The sequence below is a fragment of the Lactuca sativa genome, chromosome 7, assembly GCF_002870075.4.
Source record: "Lactuca sativa cultivar Salinas chromosome 7, Lsat_Salinas_v11, whole genome shotgun sequence".
NCBI lineage: Eukaryota > Viridiplantae > Streptophyta > Magnoliopsida > Asterales > Asteraceae > Lactuca > Lactuca sativa.
Window position 1 is genome coordinate 196,475,991 of NC_056629.2, and position 17,629 is coordinate 196,493,619.

Genomic DNA, 17,629 nt, shown 5'->3' on the forward strand with positions numbered 1-17,629 from the left:
AACAAAACAAAATTCATATAGAATCTGATGTTTTTAATGGGTGGGCCATATCACAATTCACGTCCTTATTCTCTTTTATTTAATATATATATATATATATATATATATATATATATATATATATATATATATATATATATATATATATATTCTCTTTTATTTAATATATATGAGGTGGTAAAAACTAACACAACACGAAATCGATAAGAAATAAACGAGTTTGGGTAAGATATTTCAACTTGTTTAATTAAACGGATTGACACGACACGACACGAAAGTTAAACGGGTAAGGTTAGGGTTGAGAACTTCAACTCGAATATGACTCGAAAATTACCCGTTTATATGTAAGTCTTATAAATATTTTAAATAAGCTAGAAAGACCAAAAACCAAAACAATTTGTAAAAGAAAACCTTTGGGTTGACTTGAATACACTTAGCCGTCTTAGTCAAGACTTTCATTTTCAGTTTTTTAGTTATCGCCCAAATTAAATAGTCCCCTCGACAATTCCCTCATCCTTATGATCCCACCCTCCTCCTTCTAACTCATATTCATTTCGTTTTGCTCTCTAAACTTACTATAAATTTAGTAATTCGGCCTCCCAATTATTACATTAATTTCAACATATCCAAATTATACTCTTTCAATATATTTAGTATTTCAACCTCACATGCCACGACACATTTTAAGGTATACCCCTAACCTGAAACCCGATACGAAAATAAATGGGTTGACACGACACGAAATGTTAATTAAACAGGACGGGTTAGGGTTAAGCATTTTCAACCTATTTATTGTTTTAACACGACACGAAACCGACATGTTTGCCAGATCTAGTGTGTGTGTGTGTGTGTATATATATATATATATATATATATAGGGTTAGGTTATTTTGTTTTCACTATCTATTGTGTGTATGTATGACTGATTCTGGACCAATCATTTTAGTTATTTTAAGAAAGTAATTAATGCATATTACATGTTGAATATATAATAGGTATTAATTACATCTTCAACATTTAATATGCATTAATTACTTTCTTAAAATAACTAAAATGATTGGTCTAGAATCAATCATACGGGCACACAATAGATAGTGAAAACATTTGAACCTAACTCTCTCTCTCTCTCTCTCTCTCTATATATATATATATATATATATATATATATATATATATATATATATATATATATATATACTATCTTATAAAAGATATCTCATTATTTCTATAAATAGATTCAATATAATAATAATATTTTTTAAGACGTTCAAATCATTAAGCTAATGGTACAAGTAGCCATCAATAAAATAATATTAAATTTTAAACTCAATTCTATTTAGATTAAATTGTACAAATAAATAATACATAAGTACAAGTATCCAATCCAGTCATTAAAGATGTTATTTCATTTTTTGACGGGGATCTTTTTCTTTATTATCTCTATTTTATTTACCTGGTCCTCCGCCTTCATCTTCGGAAATGAATGCCAAATTTGAAAACTTCGATTCTCACTCATCCCTTTCATCTTCATCTCTGATAAATTCAAGATATACATTTTTACTTCATCATCTACACTATTCATAGGCTTTCTTGATCTAGGGTTTTTATATCCCTTCTAAAAACCCTAGCCCCAATCTTGCTCATTGTCGTCATCACCAACCATCACTCCTGCTCATTGTCGCCTCCAACAACCACCACTCCTAGCGGTCAAACTGCTAACCACCACTTGGTAACCCTTACAGCTATCCATCATCATCGTTTTAACCATCCATCGTCACCACCTCTATCGAACCATCTACTGTTCGCTGCATTCCTTTCTCGCCATTCAAGAAAAGCTCCAAAATTGTGACATCCCCAAAATCTCGGCCAGAAAATACCGATTTTCATTTATGCTTTTAAATATTTTCAGAGTAAATCCTTTTGATTTGAAAGAGTTGCGGAATTTGTTCCCAAAACAAAACATGATAAAATAATATTTATCAAAGCATTTCATCAAGAGATGCATTTCATTATATAATCAAAACTCGGGATGTCATGTTCCGTACAGACCATAAAGCATAAACGATAAACATTACAAGTCATTCAACAAATATATACATATACAGACTTGTAAACAAAACAACAAGATGATCCATCCATCTTACGCCCTTGTGCCACTTCCTGTAATACAAATAAAACTGAGTGGGTCAGGCTTGGGAGCCTGGTGAGCATATAGGGTTTTCAACCCACAATAAATATCATATTTAATTTTCACCAACCAACAATAACCCAATTACCCATTCCCATTATTCTCACTTTAATGTCCCTAAAACAACTAACATAAGGGACCTAGTCTAAGAATATTTCATCGGGGCGACAACACATGCTTCGGGGGTACCTCAGCAATATAAGTCAAATAAGGCAACCATGAGGGGGATGGAGTACAGCGAATGAACACCCAAGTTCATTAACACCTACAGGTGGCGAACCTGCTAATGTTTCCACAATACTGTCTAGAATAGCCAGTGGTCGTCATCTAAACTCCGCTAGATGACTCAATCAAACAACAACGAGGCCTCTCATCTGTTTATTACACACCAACTGTCTACCCATGTTCTACCCAACATATTAGTAGATAAAAATATACATTTGTATACATAGTTTAAAGAAAACCTGTATAGCATGCTTTAATCAACACATATATCACAAAACAGATGAGGCACACACACACATAACACATATTTCATAAAGAAATAAGCAGATCTATAAGATAGAAGAGAGTGAATACACATTCACACATAACACAACCAAATATATGCACATAGCACGTATTTTTATATAAAATACTTCGTATTATTGTATTAGAAAGAAAATAACTACACACTCACTTGATCAGAAGATGATCGGACAGCACTACGGCTTATAGAAGTAGTAATCCACAGCAGATCTGGAAGATCTCCTCGAAAATCGAACTTCTCGCGGGCAGAGCTTCGACTCGGGAACCACACTTCTCGGGATCTTCGGGGTCTCGGGACTTGCCTCGGGGCTAGAGTATGATACCGGGGCTTCGGGGTATTTCTGGCACGCAAAACGATGCAAAACGGGAGAGAGAAGAGAAGAAATTGGCAATTGGGTCAGCTGCCTTCGGTTCCTATTTATAGGAGGCTGGAGCCTCGGAGTACGCGGGGCGTACTGCGTTACGCAGGGCGTACTGCCCAAAACGTCATTGCTTATGTATCCGAAGTGCTCGAGTGCGAGTGTCGACATCCCTCGGAGTACGCGGGGCGTACTCGAGTACGCGGGGCGTACCTCGGATCAGATCGGTGACTCCTTCGGATAATGCTTCCGAATTTTGATTTAAATTTAAATACAAAATGATTAATAAACTTCGGAAATTCATAACTTCTTCATACGAACTTCGTTTTCGACGTTCTTTATATCCACGGAAAGGTGAGACTACGCTCTACAACTTTCGTTTAGACTCCGTCGGCTAATTTCGACTTTATTTTTATTATTTATTTTTAATAGGCCGCGACAGAAAAACTTCGTTATAAATTCATAACTTCTTCGTTTGACGTCCGTTCTCGCCTAACTTTTTATCGCTTCGATACCAACAACGAGACCTTCGATCCTCGTTTAGATTGCTTCGGCTAACAACCGCTCGATCTCAAATCGAGTAAAACATGCTGTATACTGCTAAGCCGGAACTTCGATAAATCATAACTTCCTCATACGAAGTCAGATTTGGGCGTTCTATATATATTCGGAAACCTCGTTTCAATTACTACAACATTAACCAAAGATATTAAGTTTATTTTACACTTAAATTTTGACGCTTATTTTTATTCTTAATTAATCAAACCACATAATTAAGCAATTAAGCACAAAACACAAAATACTCAAATAATACATTATTATTATAATTTCAAAACGGGTTACAAAGGTTAGCCTAGACTATTACATTGCTACAAATGGCAAGCCCGGAAACACAGGCGTTACAAAAATGTTTAAACGAGAATGGAAAGTTATGGGTTCTGTCAAATCCAAACTTGGTTCCTGGTAAATTTTCTCATTTTCAATAATCGATACAACCTCTAATTTTGTTTTTGTACAATAATTTTGGTTATGTTGTTTCTAATTGGTTTTTGTTGTATGTATGGTTTCTAAAATTCTTCACCTATAAAGGATTAATTTGGTTTTTTGGGATTTTTTCTCCTCTTATAGATAAACCTCTCTCCAAATTCATCATTGTTTCTTCTCAATCTCTCTAAACCCTAACCGCCACCGTTTTCCATCATCCTTATTTCCATCACTTCCTCCCTCGATAAGAAATTGTAAAGTTGTCTCCAATCAACATCGAACTTCGAACATCAAAGACTAACAAGAAGGAGAAAGAGAAATTCAACTATTTTCTGCTTTAGGATCGTAGAGAGTATGTCTCTTATCATTGATCATATATGGGATAGAACCAAATTATATCGATTCAGTTCTCGAAACTATTTGAAAACCTAAATCTTGGTTCAGTATCGCATACGATTCAGTTTTCAAAATGATTTTGAATTCTTTTTCCATTAAATCTTTTTATGTCTCCTTAAGATTTCTCTGTGCGGTCGCTTTTCCCTATCTATTGCTCTTCTCAGGTCGGTTTTTATGGGATTTATGGTTTATTGTTTTATTTTGTTGCGGTTCAATTTGATGTTTATGGTCGGTGTTTGCCTTTACAAGCTTTATAACAATTTGCTAACTTTGTGTTCATTGTATGTTTTAAATCTTATACTTATTTGGGTGTGTATGTCGATTTTGTAGATCTATACACCAACATATTTTTGGCCCAGAGACGCCTCAATCAGAGACAAACAAAAAGTAAGTTTACGTTTGATATATTTTTTTTCAAAAATCTTTTCAAATTTCAAATTTGGGGCATATGATGTTTTTGAGAGTCAAGGGCATAATTGTAACTTGACAAATGTTAATTTTGGTTTTAGTAATGTGCAACTAATTGTTAAATCTAAATTCGAGCATAATGAAATGAAATTGTATGCTTTATTGTTATTATCCATATTGCTCTCAACTTCTAATTGGAAATCCTCATCTTTGCAGTGAACTGATTGTGTCACATATAATTAAAAAGAAAGGTGTGTAATTTATTTGTAATTTTGATTAAATTTTTTTTTTTATCCATTTTTTGTGGAATTTCCATTGTAATTAAAGGTGTGTATTATTTGTAATTTTGATAAAGGTATCTTTTTAATCCATTTTAATATTAGATTTAAGTTCAGTTAATGTTCCAGGCATAAGAAACATGACATGTTTATTGAAGCCTATAGTTACATATGCTAGGTATTTTAGAAAAGAAAAAGGATTAACGCATGACATTTTAGGGTGTAGGGTAACCCCACCATCTTGCTTTAATATGGAGATCATTTGTGGGCTGAAAGGTCAAAAGCCTTATATAAAAAAATGTCATCATAAAAAATAGTGGTTATGTATATCATCATTTATGTTGTTACTCTTAAAATTCGTTTATTTTTATATAGTTTTTGTTTGTTTTCATTTCAAAAAAAATTAAAATAGACAAATAAACATGATTCGAAGATTGATGTAATTATTGTTTTACCCTTCAAGAATGGTTCAAGGTCACACATTTTGAATCTCAATTTTTTTTTTCAGTCCGCGACTGCTGTGGTAGGAGGTGGAATTTTGTGAAAATGGGCAAGCAATGACTATTGGTGATCTGTATATGTTGATTTTCAACATAAGCTTGTTAGAGATGAGATTTTGAATGACCAACATGTTGCTTGAAGTGTAAGTACGTTTCCATTATCGGTAAATGAATATAAAGATCTTGTTATTACGAGTAAAGAGTAAAGTAGATTGTCTATATTGGTAAAAAGAGTAAATCATGTTTTTATTTCTCACAATTTGCCCAATAGGAACTAATATTTAATGTTTGTAACTTACTGTTGAAAGCATTATCATAAGTTAAAATGTTTTTTTTGGGAAAGGATCCAACGATTCTCTTAGAATGAACTTCAAAATGTTTATTTACCATTTTCTCTAAACTGCACAATAAGCTTTTTGTGCCTCTTTTTGCATTTAAATGACTAAACTATTTTATGTGGTTATCAGTATCCTATTTGCTTCAAAAGTCAACATATTTTACTTTTAATTGAGGAACTAATGCATTGTTTTTCGGCTTCAAGGTCTGATATTTAAAGTTGATTTAAAAAAGACAAGAAATCGTTTCAACTTAAGGAAGGTCATTGGATGACCATAACCACAAATTACACAAATAAAGGAGATTTAGAGACTGTATCAACGAGCTACAAAAAAAGTGCAAGTGACTTTTAAAGCTGGGAAACAACATTGAACAATCCTCAGATGCAATGGTAGCGCTTCACTTGATTGGCGTTGCATTTTTCATCAAGATATGTGTAGTTAAGTAAAGATGGGTAGAGTTAGCATGATCCTTCACTTTCACTGCAAAATCAGTTGATTTTTGTTAACTTTCTTGAAAAATGTTAAATTTATGATGTTGATCCTATGTGACAAAATGGAACAATTTAAAAAATTACTTAATGAGCCTTTTATATTAGAATCTTAGCATATATTTTGTTGATCATAATATCTTAATTGTGGCAAACAGGGCTCAAGAGATCTTAACTGGTTTATGTCAACCTAATGTTTAGCATATTTAACTATGTCTAGGCATCTGAACATAGTTAAATTAATTTTCTCACTCCCATTAATTTTTAGACAATATGTATATGGTCATAGCATTTACATATAATTAAGCCATCAAATGGAAGTTGACATTTCTTGTATTTAACCCATGATTTTTAAATCATATATGCTTCATTTAAAAGTAAGAAAACAAGAAAATTGAATGGATTTTTATTTTTATTTTTATTTTTTTGTTTTCATGTTAGTGTTGGGGTAGGATACTTCTAACCTAGCATAACACAAAATCGAAAAATTATTGGCAAATGATGACATCAAATGGAAGTTGACATTTCTTGTATTTAACCCATGATTTTTAGAAATTCAACCCATGCTTTTTACACAACCTAAAAATATACGTACGTTTCATTAGAATTGTGTAGAATTGCGTAAATATGGATGGTAGTTTAACTTTGTTACCCAACCATTTTTTTTGCTCTTCCTATTCTTTAGACTTTTTAAAATATTATTCCTTTATTTTTAGACAATATGATGTTTTTATATAGTTAACAAAATCAAAGGCATTTTCATAATTTTTAAAATTAACGACAATTTTACAACTTTATAATTAAGGAAGCTCAATATGCGAAAAAAATTAGTGACCATTTCGTTTAAGATGAAAAAGAAGTTACATAACAATAAAATTTAGGCTTTAGTTATGTATTTATGAGACCTAACAATTTTTTATCAAGTTATATAAAAAAGTAGGGTTCTTACAAATTTATTCAGTCGTTCTAATTTGTTTTCCCTTTATACAATAAAAATATTTTTCTTATAAAATAAAGATAGCATCTTAACATAAATAAATTCATCTCAATAGTAAATCAATAGTAAAAGTTAAAAGATTTCAACCAGCTCACCTACCCCAACATATACTCTACAATCCAAATATGTCAAAAAAAAAAAAAAAAAATACCATTCATCCTTAAAATCTCCACATTCGCTTCACTGTATTATGTGTTTATATTTTCTGAATATGTCATGTTTTCGAAAAGAAAATAATCAATGAAAGAAAACTAATCATCGTCCGCCGCTGTGCGCGGGTGTCCTGCTAGTGTGTATGTGTGTGTGTGTGTATATATATATATATATATATATATATATATATATATATATATATATATATATATATATATATATATATATATATATATATATATATATATATATATACCTTCAATTTGTGTGGATGGGTCCCGTTGGTGCATCTATGTGGCTATGCCACTTTTTCCAAAACATCCTTAAACACTTTCAATCCATCTTGGATCAATATCAAAGCCTCATTCATTAAGAGTGAAGAATTCCTTCAAGTCACTTTTGGAATCATATTCATCATCAACATCATGTTTGCAGCTTATACAATCATGAACAACTAGTTCCTCTCGTGATCGCAACCGGCCCGGAGTATGTTTTGATTTCTTTTCTTGTATTGTATTTGGGTTTGAACGTTTTAGATTTATAAACAATGTATTTGGATTCTTTTTCTTTTAATCTTATGAATGTTTTATGTTACATTGTTTACTTAATTGATTGATTTAAGTGTAAGACGATTTTATTGTTGTTTTTCCCACGGTGTCAAAACACCAAAAGTGGTGTAGAAGTCTCTCCCGCGGTTTCAGAATTGTCAAAACCTAAAAATATTCCACTTTTTGCATTTAGTTATTGTTTGGTACATTTTTACGCGTTTATTCCAGTTTTGGACATGTTCTACTCCAAAACATTCGTGGGCTTATTAATATACGGGGCTGTTATTCATTGATATCGTGACTTAAGGGACTAAATGTGTAAGGTTATATATATAAAGAGGGGCGGGGGGTAAAGCCGCCAGTCCAAGTTCTTCCCTCGAACACAACCCCTTTCTTCGTTTTAACCGCCATGCCAAATTCCGGCAAAACTCTCGATCATTCTCTGATAAAGAGTCTCGAACTGAGGCTCTAGAGTTCGTTATGCGCAATATATCAAAAACTCCTGACTCCGATCAAAAGTTAGTTTCTCTCTATTTTTCTCGTGTGTGTTTATATGCGAATGTCTTATAAGATCAATTATGAAGATCTTATGTCTGGATAATGCATTAAAATCAATCTTGTTTATCATACTTATATAGTAATCGACTGACTTCATGGCGTCTTTTACTGATTGTGTTATTTACATTTAGTCTCCCAGAAATTTTAGGACAAGTGAATTCAAGAAACTATCAAGCTGTTTGCCAGATCAATGACTCTTCATAAGTTTATTCGCTGTAAGCTGAAGGTAATTTGTACCGATTTTTCTCAAAAGGTGCCTGGTTTGGCCATGAAAGTAATGAAAAGTTCCTAGTTAATTTAAGCCATTATGATCTAGTTGAATTGCTTTTTTTATTTTAACGAATTCAGTTTCTTTGATCATGAAGATGCTAATAATTGACATTTTGCATGTAGTCTGTGTTTCTGAAAACAGGCAAAGGCCACGAACAACATGAAAGTGGTGATACGGTTGATGATATCAGCAATTTACCTGATTGTATTCTTCATCAAATTCTATCTTTTATTCCCACAAAAGAAGTTGTAAAGATGTCCATATTGTCTACAAGATGGAAGAACCTCTGGGCTTCTGCACCTAACATTGATTTTAATGATGGATTGTTGTATGCTAAAACAGTTGATGGTCGGTGTCGGCCTGAGGTGTCTTCCTTCATAAACTTTGTAGACAGAGTCCTCGCGTTGCGGGATCCATCAAATATGGAAAAATTCCATCTATCATGTTTTGTTTGCAACAATGCATCTAAAATACATTCATGGATTTCTTATGCAATCATGCACAATGTTCAGGAGCTTGATTTATGTCTCTTTGGAGTGGACCCATTTGTGATTCCTCGGTGTATGCTTGATAGCACACCATTGGTAAGCCTGAAAATAAAAATGGATTGTGTTATTGAACTCCCATCTCACGTTTCTTTTCCATTCCTCAAAACCTTGCACCTATCTTTAGTTCGGTTCCCAGATGATGCCTCTACAGAAAAACTTTTCTCAGGATGCCCGTTTCTAGAAGAACTGGTTTTATTAGATTGCTACTTGGTGAACTTGAATAACATTGTGATTTCTAGTTCCACCTTAAAGAGCTTGACCATACATGATCTGCCATATTTTGGAGAATTCGACGATACTAGTGGCTGTAATATCAAGATTGATGCAGTAAATCTTACATATTTTAAATATTTTGGAAACCTATTAAATGATATTCTATTGAATAATGCCTTATCCCTAATCGATGCATGCATTCACATTCCTATTCCCCAAGAGAGGGAAACAGAAGTCACATATCGAGCTATTGATCTACTCAAACAACTTCGATATGTTGTGTCTTTGAGGATATCTAATCGCATTATGGAGGTAATTGGCAATCTAATCTACTTCTTGAATGAAACATATTGCTACTTAGTACTCACCTCTTCGTGCAATGTTGTCATACTGACTTTTGTGTTTGCGTGTTTTCTTTCCTATGCAAAGTCTCTTATATTTGCAGATAACATGGTCCACTATTCTCCGGTTTTTTCAAATTTGAGGCATTTAGTGTTGACTATGGAAAGTGGGAAATATCCGTTTGGAGGTCTGATGGATCTGCTTTACTTCTGTCCAATTCTACAATCTATTTGTCTTCTGGAGGTGGATTACTCGATACTCAAAATCGAAACATGTTGCCAAAGATGATGATGATATTAACATAATTATTTTCTAACTGGTGTACAGGGATTCGGGCACCACATGTGCCTTGGTGAAAACGATCCAATTTTGATAGTAGTACCTATATGCATGTTGAGTTGCCTCAAAATAGTGACTTTCAAGAACTTTCATGCTAATGATTCAGAAATATATTTCCTCAAATGCATTTTGAAGTATGCGTGTGTTTTGGAGAGGATGGACATCGTGTGGTCTAAGACTCGGCTACCAGATCTAAAGAAGCAAGCACAAGCCAGGACAGAATTAGAAACAATCCAAAGGAGCTCTACAGCATGTCACGTCAAGTTCTCATGAAATCTCAAGAAAACCGTAAGTACTTTCGTTTTTTTTAGTATTTATTTTGCATCTTCAGAATGTATATATGCTATAGTGGAACACACTAATTTTACCAAAAAGTACACCCAAAAATTCTCTTTTACATAATACAGTTTGTAAATAATACCATCACCGATTAACATCCCACCCCATTAAGAGATACCATAACCAACGAATCAAAACAACCCCACGAGATAATGCCAACAACAACATATCCTCATGCACCCCTTTCAATTATAGGTGGACATTTACATCATGTCAACCTAATTACCTAAGTCAACTTAGGACTTTAATAAGTTTCTTAATACATTTCATCGACAAAATCATTTATTTAAGATTCAAACCTCAAAGCCCACAATTTCCATCTTAAGTCTCTAATGAAGAGGTAACTCCTACTATGGCACAACTATAACAACTTAGCATTATAAGGTCAACACCAAGATTTAGGATCTCATACGACCACTATCACTACCCTTATGTATACTCTACTATCACACTTTTGAACCCTCAACTTCTACATCCTCAAAACATTATCTTAACAATGTCTATTCATCATGATTTCCTTGAATCCATCTGCCAAAAAATCTTCCAGCCTCCAACTTGGAGAGTTCCACTCTCCCCAACATGAAACCCTTGATCAATCAATCTTTCATCACACTATAAAATTAACAAATTCTTCATCAACTTCACCCTACTACATCATAGTCACAACTCTGTCTATTGGTACTGACGGCAATATTTATGAGTACTCTCAATCCACTTCAAGGACCTTTGGTATCCTATTCTCAAACATTAGCTCACTGACAAAAGCTATCAGTCCTATTTTCAAAGTCTCCTGATCATCAAAACCTCATTTTTCAAATAATTAAGTAACACTTTTCACCAATGGGGACAACTCTGAACCACATCAATTCCATCTGTCAATGTTCCCATTGTGACTCGCTAAAGCCACCATTCACTCAATCTCATCATCATTAATTTCCACAAAAAGTGACACCAAAACCCACTATTTGAGTGTCTAACAATCATAAACCCTGCCACTCAATGACTTACCATCACTTCTTACTCCTCAACAAGACACTAAGAAGTCTTACCACAACTACACAATTGACACTAATTAACTTGTGTTCATATGCTCTACATACATAATTTACAGCAGGAAAATTCATCTCATAGTTCAGAAAAATCTCAATCGTTTACGACACTAACAGTCTAACACATGGGGCACACCAAATTTCTGGTTCCCAACTTATATGTCATGCAAACACAACCAATCAGTAACTCACACACAAGATCTTAAATCACCAAATAACCTTAACTATTCAAATCCTTCTGATTATACCTGACATTTGTACTGATACTTAGGTATATAACCTCACTGAAATTCGTAGAACTCTAGAGTTCACCCATTACTTCCAACGACTTTAAATTGCATGTATGTTGCCAAGTATGAAACGAACAACATAAACTCCTATTGTTGATGCATGAAAGACTACCCAATTCCATAACATGTCAACCCAACTTCATTGATCATTTTGAATCTCCGTAACATCACCATTTGGTTAATCGTTAAGACACCAAAAAACTTTGATTTTCTTTATAGAAATCTCGGTCCTCCAAAAATTGTCAAGTTATAAACTTAATTACTCTGAGACACTACACTGACTAAAGGGTATATGGCTTAGCGGTATATGTTGGAAATTTAATTAATGGGTAAAATGCAAGTCGACAAGTTTCCCATTGTCCCACATTGGTGGGAAGAATAAAGTTTTGTGGGTGTCTAAGGCTTTCCTTGCCTTAACTTCAACTGCTTTAGTAGAGGTTGGATGGGCCAAGCCCACACGCACCTATCCAGGCAGAGGCCGGGGACGTGTGGTTCGTAAAATGACGCAATTTAGGCGCACTTTGCACTTCGTATCAGGATCTAAGGAGCTTTTAATTTTTGCAAAGTTCGGTCCGATTGGGTTGGACAGACTCGATCAACGTGTTGACCACACTTTCACTTTGGATGAGCTTCCAGATAACGATGCTAACTCACTAGATTTTATCTAGTTTTGATAGCTTGTGAGAGATGAGAGGCCAGGTGTCGTCATTACACCTGATTTTTTGACTTATAGGCTTTTAGGTTTAGTATAAATAGTTCCTCTCAGGTCTCATTTATTCCACACTTCCAATCCCACTACAACACAAATTTCTTCGATTTGTTTCTGATTAACCTCTTCGCGTTTATCAATTCTTCCATTGTTGTTGGAATAGACGATAACTACTAAATAATGGGGTTCTATGTTGCAACTTACAACAACTAGAGTGCGTAAAAACCTTTAAGGACATGATTCATTTTGTGTGGGTACCAATCAAGATCTGCAATCTTTAGGTTAGTTTTACTTTATCTGTAACGTCTTTTATTTCACTCGACAAAGTGACATTCTAATTCTACCTTACATTAAATACTGATCGTGAATCCAAATTGATTTCTGAACGAAACTTGGTAATTAAATAATAGTAAAATTTATTATTTGTGAGTTAGAATCAACATATAATTTTCAATATTATTATCAATTTGTTTGCTTTGGACATCACTAGTGTTTCGGTATTAGTGCACATTACTAATCACTGGTTTCTTTATCTATCATCCAATAGGTTAAGGGTTCAATGCTCATAGTGGACAATAGTGTAGATTTAGGAGTAGGATTAGTGAGTGTGTGAGTTTGTCGTTCTAAAAAATAGGACACTGAAAGCATAATGATAATCTCAGTTTCGCAAACACAATTACTTGACCCGTATAATGATAAGCTCAGTTTCCCAAATACAGTTAATTGAACTATATAAAATTCTAAGGATGTTACAAATCGATGGCATACCATGTGTAGGATGGTGGAAATTCCATGTATTGCATTTTTTTCTATATGTTGATTTATCTTCTTGTTATTATTACTCGTATTAAACTCACTTGGTCTTCAGGCTTATGTATTGTGTATGTGTGATTATACATCTCAGGTGCAGACCGGATTAATAAGATAATAACAAGGTATTGTGTTGGTATGAATACTCCTTAGGAGAAATAAATTTTGGATATCAACATGTATGGAAAAAAACATATGGATGCCAATGCTATTTTTGGATTTTGGATGCTAATCTTTGGTATAGTAGATGTATGGTTGATAACACTTGATGTTACCGCTAGATTTGATTTTGTATTCCAGCATATAAAACTTGGTTCCTTGGATGACATGTGGATGAAGTTCTTTAAGTATATATTTTTTAAAAATTCAAGTGATACAAGTTCATGAATTGCATTTTCTCAATTAGGATGCCGTGAAAATATCAACGAACTCCATTTCGTTGAATGCAACAAATAAATATAGATAGCAATGTCTAGACATGTGGACTTATGCTTAATCAAACATGAAGATGTTTAGTACAGGTCCCACTGAATATTGATAACACATTTCATGCTTCCAAGATCTTTTGTTGATGGAGATATATCTCAGCTTTGTGAAACATGATTAAATTCACATATTGAGTTCATATAACTCAAGAAAGAGAGAAAATTGTCCGTACAAGAGACAAACCTATACCAACTCATTAGAATGGCTTGGCTAACAGTTAATCTCCTGAAGCATTTGGCTCTATTCTATTTCTATTGGTTTGAAGTGTAGTTGGAAGAATATTTTCTCCATTTCGTTTTTTTTTTTTTTTTTGGATTTATAACAAGGTCTTCGCAGAACGTGTAATGCGTAAGCAAAGGGTCTATTTCAATGCGACCATGGATATTAAGCCACCTCCTAAAATGTGTTTCCTGAAAGGAACATCATATCTCACCCGAGTTTGTAGCTTCACATAATGGTCACACCAAGTTTGGGTCTGTGTAACTACTAGATTTCTCCAACATTTTATACACAAAATACGCGTAAACTTTTTTCAAATATTATACATCAAAACAAAGGATAAGTTAGGTATTTACAAACAAAAGTAATATAAACAGCACACACTAAAACTACACCCAAGATTTGTCTGGTGTTACAAAAGACACTATACTTTTATCTAAATATCTTTTACTTCTCCATGCATGTTATCCCATTGCCTTGATTTGTATTTCCTACTTAACATAATCCAAACTCAAAAAATAAGCACTAGTTTAGTGATTTATTTAACTATAACATTTCTAAACAATTTTTAAAAACTACTCAACAATTATAAAATTTTATCAACGAGGCTTTCCATTTTATTTAGAACTTGTCATCTTACTCATATATGACTTCATTAACATTAATCTTAACATCAAACTCAACATCAATCTCTTGAGACAATTTCATCAATATAGACGCAAACTCTATATAAGTCATATTAATGTACTCTTCATGATACTCCAAAACCCATTTACAACATAAATGTGAATATACCATTCTAATTTGCATAACACAATTTATCTCATGAGTTAAAGTTAAACTACGTACTCATCTTGATTAGGCTAATTAGAGCTTGTTCCAATCCCATGGAATCCCGTCCCAACCCTTCCTTAACCGAAACCTACTCATAAGTAAAAAATTTTAGGTGTTATGACTTATTCGAAATCAATAACACCACATATAGCTCCATAATACTCAATTATGTGCAACACAATTTTCAAATACTCAATTCATTCATATACTTCAAATTAATCATCTATGTACTCTATTACACATATTATAAACTCAATTCATCAAAATCATCAACTTAAATTTTTAGGGTTCATAGCAATTCATCCCCAAGTTCACGTAATTGATTGTTGATATTACTTTATATACTTAGAATCATATAATTACCACCTCTATTTGCTAACAAACACTAGAATTTCAATATAGAAATTGATTATCATCATTTGGGTTATTAAACCCTAAACTCAAATCTGCCCTAATTCGTAAACTAGCTAACACATAAAACTCACTCTTAATTAAACAATAACTTGGTAGCTCCTTCTTAATCTCTCATTTTTTCTCCTTTAAAATTTGATCAAAATATATTTTTCTTCGAGTTTTTCTGTTTTGGAACGAGGTATGAGAAAATGAGAGATAAAAGGAGCTCTCGTTCCTTTTATCATATTTTTATTTACCGCGTCACCACATCGTGGTAATACCCATGTCACGTCGTGGCGTCATTATCTCTCCACGACGTCGATTTCCCATTATTCGTGACATTTTTTCCGTCACTAAAAGTTGTCATGAAAGAACATAACATTCTACTTTCCACCACGGTCTATCCTTCACCACATTGTGGCAATTCAAAATACATTACCCTCACTATCCACTTTACATCAAAAGATTACCGCTTTAGAACCACGTCATGACACCACTTCCACAAGGTCGTGGTTACTGGAATTCATCAATTCTTTAGAATTTTCCTATTTTACCCTTAACTATCATATCCCACTTTTATTACATTAAGTCATTTTTATTAAGAACTTATTTTCACCCCAAAATCATATCATTCATCTATCATACACATAGAAATTTATTAGCAGTTTTGTCTAGTTTTTAATATATACACTTGTATATTGTACACCACTACTACATTACAAACATAATATTTACTTATAGCAAACATAGTTTTCACTAATATTCTCAATTTCATTATATACAGAAAATGACCAAAATACATTTTTTGGCTTAAACACTTCTATTACAAAGATACTCACTTTTAACACATTCACATACAATATTTCACACTATTATTGAGTCACAAATTATAATTTACTCTAACAAAAAAGTGTCACAATCTACATACATATCGTCATGTTAAATGAAAATCTATCAACGTTGTTTTCATTGGAAATGCATTGTGTGGTTTATGTTGGACACCATTTTGGAGTACGACATTTTAGAATTCATGTTCCAGACTTTTCATTGTATTTCAAATTGTTGTTAATATTCCACATTTGATAATCAAATTTCGAACATGTTGAAATGAGGGTTTAAAAGAAGGGACAAGCAATACTAACATCCTATTACTAGTTCTTAATTAAGATATCTAAGGGTAACTAATGACCTACACTATGATTTTTTGTTTTTTATTTGGAAAATGTCGATCGTTCCACACTAGCTAATTGTTATCCAAACTAGGATTATAAATTCCATATTGTGTTTTATAAATTATAACACCATAATAAATAAATAAAAATAATAAAAGAAGCAAGAACCCACCCATAAAGTCCCAATATCTTCATCACAAAATTACAATATCTTCACCATCGGATCCCTTTTTGTCTAATAGCAGAGCTTCCGAATGTTGTTTGGGGAGGTGGTGAGTATCACATTCCAAAAGGTCTTTAAGTTTGGGTGGACCACTAAACGGCTGAGGTAACCCTGGTAACCTTTACCATACCGAATTTAGGTTTGAAATGACCCATTTAGATTAGTTGGTTATTTTCTAATTTATCAAGTTATTTTCATTGGTATTAATGAAGGTTGTAAAGTTTCTAGACGATACTATGCCGGTCGACTAGCGACTAGAGATTAGTCGATCAAGTCAGTCGGTGACCCTAAATTATATATCCATTAAATTTGAAAAAACTAGATATAACTAATATCATAACAAAGCTAGTAAATATCACTAATATCGTAACAAAATAGGTTAATGCAATTAATACAACACTAATAATTTCTCAAATAGTATCTATTGAGATATAACTTTGTTAAAATGTTAGATATTCATTGGCTTCTAAATACTAACTCATTTTACATGTAAGGATTAATCGTTAGACATCATCTAATCGGACTCATATCACCAAAGGACTAATTGGGTACCGATCAGAATATTTACAACTCTTATTAATATAAATTGAGGTCACTTTTGTTAATATTCTAAAATAAAAAGCGGTATAGTATAAGGGTGGTGGGGTTAACCCTTCCACACCAAATTTT

At 33.0% G+C, this 17,629-nt stretch overlaps 1 protein-coding gene across 1 annotated transcript; it reads left to right on the forward strand.

Annotated features, from left to right (window-relative positions):
* Positions 1-8,499: 8,499 nt before the first annotated feature.
* Positions 8,500-14,021, forward strand: LOC111877292 (F-box/LRR-repeat protein At3g59190). The gene is made up of 6 exons (XM_023873815.3): positions 8,500-8,683; positions 8,855-8,949; positions 9,117-10,067; positions 10,185-10,340; positions 10,425-10,724; positions 13,728-14,021. The coding sequence occupies exons 2-5, from the start codon at positions 8,914-8,916 to the stop codon at positions 10,707-10,709; spliced, it is 1,428 nt and encodes a 475-aa protein (XP_023729583.1). The 5' UTR covers positions 8,500-8,683; positions 8,855-8,913; the 3' UTR covers positions 10,710-10,724; positions 13,728-14,021.
* Positions 14,022-17,629: the final 3,608 nt, after the last annotated feature.